We start from the raw sequence: 8,720 nt of genomic DNA on the forward strand, positions 1-8,720 counted from the left end.
GGTCCCGGGGGCCGGCGGCTCCTGGCGCTGATGAGGAGGGGAGGCCTCCGAGGCGGCTCAGTTACTGAAGCCGCTCTGCCGAGGGCTGGGGACGCCTCCCACTGCCCCCTCCTCCCCTGCCCCCGCATGCAGCCTGGACCAGCACCCCAGAATTGGGGGTCTCCTAAAACTTCGAGGGAAGCTCTGCCCAGCTGTTAACCCCTTCCTTTCTGGGTGCATCTCCCATCAAAACATCATCCCTGGGCTCAGGGTGGCACCAAACCAGTGCTCCGTGCTGGTCACCATGCTGGGCAGAGATGGGGGGACAGGGTTTGTCACTGGGTTCCCTCCAGGGCTGGCGGGTTGAAGTTGACACCAAAGCTGAACTGGCTGTGGTGGCCCCGGGCCAGGAAACGAGCTCCATGCGCGATGCCACATGTCCAGATCTGTGGGGCCAAAGAGGGCAGGTGGATGGGCACCCACGAAGGATGCTGTCCCTCATGCCCCTTCTCGCAGTGCCAGCCCTACCAGGTAGGCGATGAAGACCACGTAGGCGGTCAGCAGCAGGCCCAAGGGAATGTGGTACCGCAAGCCCTGCAGTGTAGGCAGGAAATCCACCACGAAGTAGATGTTGATGGCACAGACCAGCCCTGTGATGAGGGCCATCAGCACCTTCCCCAGGCTGCAGGCAGAGGAGTGAGCATCAGGGCAGAGCCCTCACCCCATGTACCACCGGGCACAGCGGTCTGGGGGATCTGGGGTTGTAGGTGGGCAAGACCCCAACTGGGACATCTCTGTACCCCGCAGTCGTACAACACCCCCACAATGAGGCTCTGGCCTTGGCCATCTCCCAGATGCAGGGCTGGCAGTGCCAGGAGGATGCCAAGGACTTGGGGTAGGGACCAGGCATGGCATTGGGATGAGGATGGAGAGGGCAATGATGAGGTCTGTCCTCCTCTGGCTGCTCTGGGCACATGGGAATCAACATGTGTCACCCCCACCCAATGCCCATACAACAACTGCCACCAAGGCATGGTCTGGGGGGCAGGATGGGCCAAAGAAGGGGTGTGTGCAGTGGCTGTGCCCCGCTCTGTCTCCCCCTGCCCTGGCACTCACAGGCTGTTGGTGAAGTCCTGCATGAGTGGGCGCAGGCTGGTGAAGGTGAGGACGGGCAGGATGGCGAAGGGCAGCTGGAAGAAGAGAGGGGTGAGGGGGGCATGGCCACCGGGCTGGGGAGTTGAGAGGCAGGTGGTGCCCCCCCACCTTACCAGAAGGCTCTGGATTACGTTGAGCAGGTCATTCACGCTGGAGAGGTGGCTGACATCCTTGAAGGCGGCCACGAAGACAGTGGGCAGGATGGCAAAGGAGCGGGTGAAGAGCACCCGGGCAAAGCGAGACCAGCGGAGCTGGAGGAAGCCCTGGGGGGACAGCAAAATCTGTGCCCTTGCCCCTCGCTGTGCCCGGGGCACCTTCCCCCCTTCCCCCCCAACCCTGGCTCAGAGGGACATGGGGGGCATCACCCCTTCTTCTGTGCCAGGGTGCTGAGCAGGGCCCTGCAGAGCTGCTGGGCCCCGCTAGATGTCAGCTCCAGCTCATTAAGAAAATGAGCTCGTTAAGGAAACACTGCTGGGGCACCCATGGGGTGTCTCTGGGAGGGGGTGTCACAGAGGGCGGGGGTGACCATGCAACGGCAATGGGTGGGCACTGTCCCCATCCCACCCCCTAGGTGCCGGGAACCCTGCTGCCACCCGGGTGGGCAATGCCCCATGCCCAGCTCCCTGTGGGCACTAGGGGGGCAATTTAGTCTGCCAAACACCTCTTTGGGGGTGCGCTGCCCATAGGACCCCCCACCCAGGGTCCACTCATGATTCCTCCCCCTCCCAGGCCAGCATCCCAGCCCCTCACCTCCATGACGAACTGCCCCGCGTAGGTCCCGGTCATTGTGGAGCTCTGCCCCGCTGCCAGGATCCCGATGGCCCAGATGTACAGCGCTGCCGCCCCAAAATAGCAGCCCAGGATGACACCCTGTGTGGGGATACTTCCATGGGGACCCCAAAGCACCCTCCTTCAGCTCCCCATCTGCCAGTGGGGTCGTGGCAGCCCCTGGACCCACGGGTCAATGGGAGGGAAGCGCTGTGTATCCCAAATGTGTACGGATGCCTGCCGAGCACAGCCTTGAGCCACTCACCCCCTGGTAGATGTCCACGGAGACGGTCTCGTTGTTGGAGGGGAAGATGCTGGCATAGCAGCTGACGCTGCTGTTGACGCACTTGTTGTGCTGCAAGGCACAGCGGGCACGAGAGTGACAGCCACCCGGGAGCCCCCATGGGACACCCCACATCCCAGGGGACGAGGACACCCACTTTCCAAGGGATGCTTGCCCAGCCCATCTCCACAGCCGGGCACAGCTGTCACCTCCCCGCGGGCACGGGATGACACTCACCACGTCCTCATTTCGCTGGCGGTAGAAAGCCTCGCCAAAGACAGCCATGACAAAGAGGTTGATGAGGAAGGAGATGAAGAGGGCCAGGCAGGACTCAGTCAGGAAATACATGTTGGCCTCCTGCACTGCCTCCTTCTTGGATCGGTCGATTGCCCGTGTCTGGTCACAGTGGGTGATGTGGGTGCCACGGGATCAGGAAGCACCCCCTGTCCTGCAGCCCTCCCAGGGCTGGTCCCCTGAACATGTCCCTTGAAACACCCTGGGGTGGCAGTGCCCACAGCAGTGCCTTGGTCTCACCTTGACCAAGGAGGAGTGGAGGAAGATGTTATGGGGCATAATGATGGCCCCGACGATGCCCACAGCCTGGAGCAGCTCCTCTCGCCCGCAGCCCGGGCAGTAGGGCAGGAAAATGCCCTTCAGCACCTCCACCTGCTTCGGCCTCACCATCACATACTGGGGACCAGTGGGAAGGAGCACCGTGAGCTGGCACCCCTCATGCCATAGCCCAGTGCCATTAGAGACTCCCCGTGGGAGTCCCGTGCCAGTGCCCTAAAGGGAAAGCGGTGTCTCCAGCTCCCCTCTTCACCTCGTAGCCGAAGGTCAGGGCCATGATGGTGATGAGGAAGCCAAAGAAAGCCTCCAGTTTGCGGAGCCCTAGAGAGGTCGAGAGATGGGGTGGGACAGGGTGGGGGACACCAATGCCACATCAGCAGCAGGGCTGCCCAGGCAAGTGTCACCACTGTCCCCCCACCCTGGCACTCACCATACTTGTCAAGGAACAGGAAGAAGAAGGTGTCCACGATGGTGATGAGGACCCCACCCCAGAGGGGCATGCTGCGGGATGGCAAGGGGTGGCATTAGCTGCATGTCCCTTACCAGAGCAGGGCCACTGGGAGGGGGCTGGGGGGGGTCCCAAGGGGGTGGCTCACCGGCCAGCCGAGAGCAGGCTGAAGGCGATGGCTGTCCCAATCACCTCCTGCATGTCAGAGCCGATGATGGCGACCTCAATCATGAGCCAGAGCAGCACACGGGGCACCTGGCAGGGCAGGGCATGGTGAGGTGCCCGAGATTGCAGTGGACACAGCCTCCAGGGAGAAGAGCCCTGTCCCTGTCCCCAGGCTGTGACAGGACACCCAGAGCAGAGTGGGGACCTCAGGAGACCCCCCCAGCCTCTCCCACGATGCAATCTCAGGATGCAGAATTAATCCCAAATCCCAGCCCTTGTCCCCATCCCTGCCCTGAAGGGAGCTGAGGACAGGAACCAGCTGCCTGGGGATGGGGTGCTGGGGCACAGGGATGTACTTGGCCTTCCTTTTGGGGATCTGTCATTCAGCCAACATTACAGCACTCATTTGCTCCCATTGGGTTCCTGTCACCTAGATGGGATCCCCAGCTCCCCCCTCCTTTGCTGTGTAACCCTTCCTAAACCCCCACAGCTCCCTGCACCAGCGTGCCCGGGCTTGCCCGCGTCTTGGTTGCGCGTCGCTGCCCTGACACCTGAGTTGACCCCTCCTGGGAGATGCACTCGTGTGTCCCTAAATCGAAACAGGACACCGAGGCAGCTGCTTCTCCCCTGTATCGCAGGGGTGTGTGGGTGCTAGATGGGGGACACCAGGGCTGGGGGTAGGGTTCTCACGGTATCTTCCTGCTTCTCTCCACCCCCCAGACAGTTGTGGTCCCCCAGTACCTTCCAGGACCACCACCAGCCCAAGCGTGGGGTCCCCTGAGGCTGTGACCCCCGGGGGGCTCCTCACAGCTGCTCACCTTGGGGTAATAGAGGTAGCAAACCTCAGCCAGGTCCTTCCCTGTCACCACGCCCAGGCGGATGGCCAGGCGCTGGCACAGCAGCCCCAGGACGGTGGCCCACAGCAGCACCCACAGCAACTGTGGGGGCAGGAGAGGTTGGGCACTGGACAGGATCCAGCCACCCAGTGCTCCCAGCAAAGTTACCAACCAGCCCCGAGACACAGGGAAGGAGAAGCCCAGAGGGGCTGGACATGGTCCCCAGCTGAGGCAGAGCAGGGGCCCTCCTGCACCCTTGGGTGCCCTCCCCCAGTGCCAGTCCCCCCCCTTCCCTTCCCACTCCCTGGGCTGGGGAAGCTGTCTTGCCGTGGGGCTGGGTGGCCGTTGGCGCGGGAAAAGTTACGAAAACCCTGGCTGCTTCCTGACCCTGGGGCCAAAAGTGGGGCCCGGTGCTCACCTTGAACCCCGCCACTGCCCCACACTGCAGGTCCGACTCCACGTTCCCTGGGTCCAAGTAGGCGATGCTCATGAGGAACCCAGGACCAGTGAAAGCCCAGAGTTTCCTAAAGCTGAAGCCGGGCTGGGACAAGGCAGTAGGTCAGAGCAGGGTGCTCCCATTCAAAACCAGTGTCTCCCAGTTGCACTCGTGGTCCCCTTTAGCCCAGTGCTGGGAAGCCCTGTGCCCGCATGGGCGCGTTTCTCCCGCCTGCTTTGCCTGCTGCCCCTCAGCCCCTTAGCAGCAGTGCCAGGGGGACAGAGACCCCTGTCCCACCTGTGCACCGGTTTTTGCAGGGGAGTCCCAGTGCACCCTGTGGGATCCCACTGCTGAGCCCTGCCTGCTTTTACCACCCCTCCTGGCAGGGGAACTCCCATCCCTTCCCCTTCTCCCTTCACCTACCCCACCGCCCTTGGGGACGCTGATGAGTTCGTCCAGGTAGGTCTGGTCCTGGGAGCCAGGGTGCTGCTGCAGGGGCACAGGGCTCCCACCGGTGCCATAAGTCTGGGCCTGGCCCTGGTTCAGAGACCCGGTGTGGCCTGGGGGGATTGAGGAACAGGAGGAGGGGAGGTGGCAGCCCACCGGGGGATGAGGACACTGGTGAGTTGGCAGCTCTGGTCCTGGCTTCCCCCCAGTCCCACCTGCCCCTGCCTGGTGAGCCCCATGAGGGACAAGCCCTATTTTGTGGGGGGCTGTGAGGGTGGCTCTATGGGGGCTGTTAGAGTCTACCCAAAGGGGTTGGATGCCACCTCCAGCTCAGGTGTTCCTGAAAACCCCTCATCCCAGCGCAATCTTCACCAAGATTGACGAAGTGCATTCCAACAGCCAAGTGCATTCCTGGGCAGGAGGGACAGGAGGGGACCCTGCTCCGTCTCCTGCTGCTGGATAGGCACAAAATGGGGACAAGAGGCTGGTACTGGTCGCAGTTCCACCCCAGCCCACTCACGTCCTGGGAGCATGGGTGTATCACATGTGGGCTTTGGGGAAGAGAGGATAGGGCAGGGTGGGAAGTCAGGACAGACTTAGGGGGAGACAGGGCCCACCAAGGCAGGGAGCAGAGCCAGGGGTCCCAGGGTGGAGGGAAGGGGGTCCAGGGGAGGAAAGGAGGCACAGGGGGACCCAAATGTCATGGGGCTCACGTGGCTCCAGTGATGCTGTGGCTGGCCCTGATCTGGACATGCTGCTGGAGAGCCCCAACCCTGACAACTGGGTGCAGCAGCAACTGCTCAGCTTTTAAAGCACTCCCAGTTGCGTGTGTCCCACCCACTCCCCCGCCCCCGAAGTTGAGGAGAAGGAGGAGAAAGAGAAGGAGGAGAAGGAAGTTGACCTGTGCTGGGGAAGGGGCCCTGCCTGGGGGGACACTGGGTGCTATGAAGGCGCACAGTCTCAGTTCCCCCACCCTGTGCCAGGAGGAGGGGGACCCAGTGCCTCCCTCCCCTTGGCGTGCATGGGCAAACAGTGAGCAGCCACACCAGCGTACCCAGGGGTGTGGGAGTGTGTCTGTGTGTCACCCTCCATCGTATGCTGGGGGTCCTGCTCCTTGGATGGTGGGGGGGACACGGGACAGTGTCCTACAGCATGGGGAGGGGCTGGCTCTGCAGGAGTAGGGGAAAGGCCAGAGGAGTGGGAGCGAGGAAGAAGCCAGTGTGTGTTGCACAAGCGCGTGAGCAGGTGAAAATGTACCCTCAGCTTCTGAGGGAGGTACCCAGCCCGGCAGGATCTGTGATGCAGGGTGTTCACACCACCCCAGGGTGCAGGGAACCTCACCCCAAAGATGGGGTGCTCAGCATTGTGGAAGGTCAGGCTGCACCCACAAAAGCAGGGCACCCCATCCCCAGGACCCTCGTGGCTGTGGAGGTAGGAGGGGATGCATGCCGGGTGCACCCATGCGTGCCTGAGGAGTACCGCAGGGCACCCCTCTGCCACTGGGGAGATGTGGGGTGGTGGTGGGCTCAGGGATGCAACCCTGGCAGGGTATGCCCCAGGCGCATCCTGCCACCATGAGCAAGGGCTAAACCAGTTAAGACAGAGACAGGGTGTCCCCCCCATGCAACTCAACACCCCTTGCCCTCCCTGTGCCTCAGTTTCCCCAAAGCAAACAATCCTGGACAGACAACACTGGCAGCTTTATTCCGTGTCAGCTGGAGGGTGTTGAGGCAGGGGGCTGGGGAGGGGGATGGCAGCCTCAGAGGAGGCAGAGGGAGTCCCAGGGGGCTGCTGATGGGCAAAGGGGGCGAAGAATTGGCCAGCGAAGGAGATGGGATCACTGGGCTGCTGGAGAAGCAAGGTCTGGAGGAAGTCAGTCAGCAGTGCCTGGAGCTCGGGGTGCTGCCGGACATAGGCGGCGTGAGACATTTGCAGCTCCTCCTGCGGCGGGGTGGGCAGGGTGGGCACAGGCACCAATGTCCCCTCCCCAGCCACCATGCCAGGGTGTGGGGGGGCAGGATACCTGGGTCTTTGGGGGGTGCTGGCCGGCCTGATCCCCACTGTGCCCCCCAGAGGGAGACCCCCGCTGGGTAGTGGCACGGCCCCATGTCCCCTTGTTTCCCATCTCACCTTCCTGTCCAGGAACCAGGAGTAGAGCTGGACGTCTTCCTCCCAGTCCAGGGGCTTTTTGGGGAAGCGGGGCTGGGGCTTGACCTCACCTGGCAGCAAAAAGGGGGGGTGCTGGCCGGCCTGATCCCCACTGTGCCCCCCAGAGGGAGACCCCCGCTGGGTAGTGGCACGGCCCCATGTCCCCTTGTTTCCCATCTCACCTTCCTGTCCAGGAACCAGGAGTAGAGCTGGACGTCTTCCTCCCAGTCCAGGGGCTTTTTGGGGAAGCGGGGCTGGGGCTTGACCTCACCTGGCAGCAAAAAGGCAGCAGCAGGCAGGGGCTGCTTATGCTGGAGGGCCCAATACCTGTCTTGCTGAGGACAGACCCGTCCTGCAGAAGCACCATTGTTGGGGAGCCGACCTGCACCTGACGGGCCAAATGCCTGCAGGGGAAAGAGCCAGTGACTCCCCCGTCCTGGGTCCCTGCCAGGCTGGCAGGGCTGGATGTGCCCCTGGTCAGACCCCTGCCCATACCCGCTGGGGAGGAAGCTGCTGTGCCAGACGGTGGAGCCACCCATGGCAGCGTGCACAGCTCGCTCGATCACAAACACCTCGGCCTCCACTGAGCCCGCTGCCTGCTGCTGGATGCCCAAGTTGCGCTGGGGGGGCAAGGCCAGGGGTCACTCCTGTCCTGGACTCATCCCTGCCTCTGGGTGCCATCCCTGTGCCCCCCTCCATGGTGTCATTCATAGTCTGCCCACCCCTACCTCCCACATCCCACCCTGGCACCCCAACTTGACCTAGACCCCCAATCCTGTGAGCTCACGTAGCTGGAGGTGCAGAGGTGGCCCTCGGCATCAATGGTCGGGAAGACGAGGCCAGAGGGCACTGCTCGCTGGCACGCCATCACCCGCAGCAGCAGGAGGCTGGCACCCTCTGGCAGCAGCCCCCGCAGCTCGGCCTGGATGTAGAAGAAGCTCTGGCTCTGTGGCTCTGCCTGCAGAGAGACCCAGCCACCTCGTAGGACAGCCACAGGCCCACCGTCCCTGGGGATGGAGCCTGTGAGCACCTCAGGCCAGCCATGCCCCCACCCGTCATGATGTGCCCCATGTGAGAGAGCCCCCCTCAGCCTCACCTGTCCCTCCTGGAGGGTCTTGGTGACAGTCATCCCATACTGGTGGCTCACCATGTGGGTCCTCCTCTCTACAGGGCGTCCTCTGAACTGCAGGAGGGGGGAGGGTACAGGATGGGCAGCAGAGCCAGGACACCCCCCTCTCTGAGGCTGCACACCCCAGCACCCCTTTCAATCAGGGTACCACACAAGATGCGTTTTGGGGAACTCCCCACTCCTGCTGCCACCCAGAGTAAGGGAAGGGGACCAGGCTGGTGGGACAGAACTGGTGTGGGAGCCAGGGAGGGGACACCAGGCTGCCCACAGTGACCTTGCACAGCACGCAGCCCCCAGGGCAGCAGGGCAGGACATGGGGAAGGGGACACGCCACTGCCACACCGGTCACCTCCAGG

The 8,720-nt window shown here is 63.2% G+C and overlaps 2 protein-coding genes across 2 annotated transcripts; both read right to left on the minus strand.

Annotated features, from left to right (window-relative positions):
* Positions 1 to 314: 314 nt before the first annotated feature.
* On the minus strand, positions 315 to 5,620 carry SLC11A1 (solute carrier family 11 (proton-coupled divalent metal ion transporter), member 1). Its single transcript, XM_010185680.1, has 15 exons — positions 5,579 to 5,620; positions 5,064 to 5,258; positions 4,623 to 4,745; positions 4,187 to 4,306; positions 3,352 to 3,458; positions 3,186 to 3,256; positions 3,009 to 3,076; positions 2,720 to 2,875; positions 2,423 to 2,581; positions 2,168 to 2,257; positions 1,885 to 2,004; positions 1,248 to 1,397; positions 1,096 to 1,169; positions 508 to 661; positions 315 to 425 (listed from the first exon to the last, which is right to left on the minus strand). Exons 1-15 carry the CDS (start codon positions 5,618 to 5,620, stop codon positions 315 to 317), a joined length of 1,740 nt encoding a protein of 579 aa, XP_010183982.1.
* Positions 5,621 to 6,788: 1,168 nt separating this feature from the next.
* CATIP (ciliogenesis associated TTC17 interacting protein) lies at positions 6,789 to 8,418 on the minus strand (the record flags this gene model as incomplete). The annotated part of the gene is made up of 6 exons (XM_010185681.1): positions 6,789 to 7,028; positions 7,418 to 7,506; positions 7,563 to 7,639; positions 7,731 to 7,855; positions 8,023 to 8,193; positions 8,332 to 8,418. Coding segments are annotated over 6 exons (789 nt in total), but the record flags the coding sequence as incomplete, so codon positions are not given.
* Positions 8,419 to 8,720: the final 302 nt, after the last annotated feature.

Source organism: Mesitornis unicolor, unplaced genomic scaffold (genome assembly GCF_000695765.1).
Source record: "Mesitornis unicolor isolate BGI_N332 unplaced genomic scaffold, ASM69576v1 scaffold37165, whole genome shotgun sequence".
NCBI classification, from domain to species: Eukaryota; Metazoa; Chordata; class Aves; order Mesitornithiformes; family Mesitornithidae; genus Mesitornis; species Mesitornis unicolor.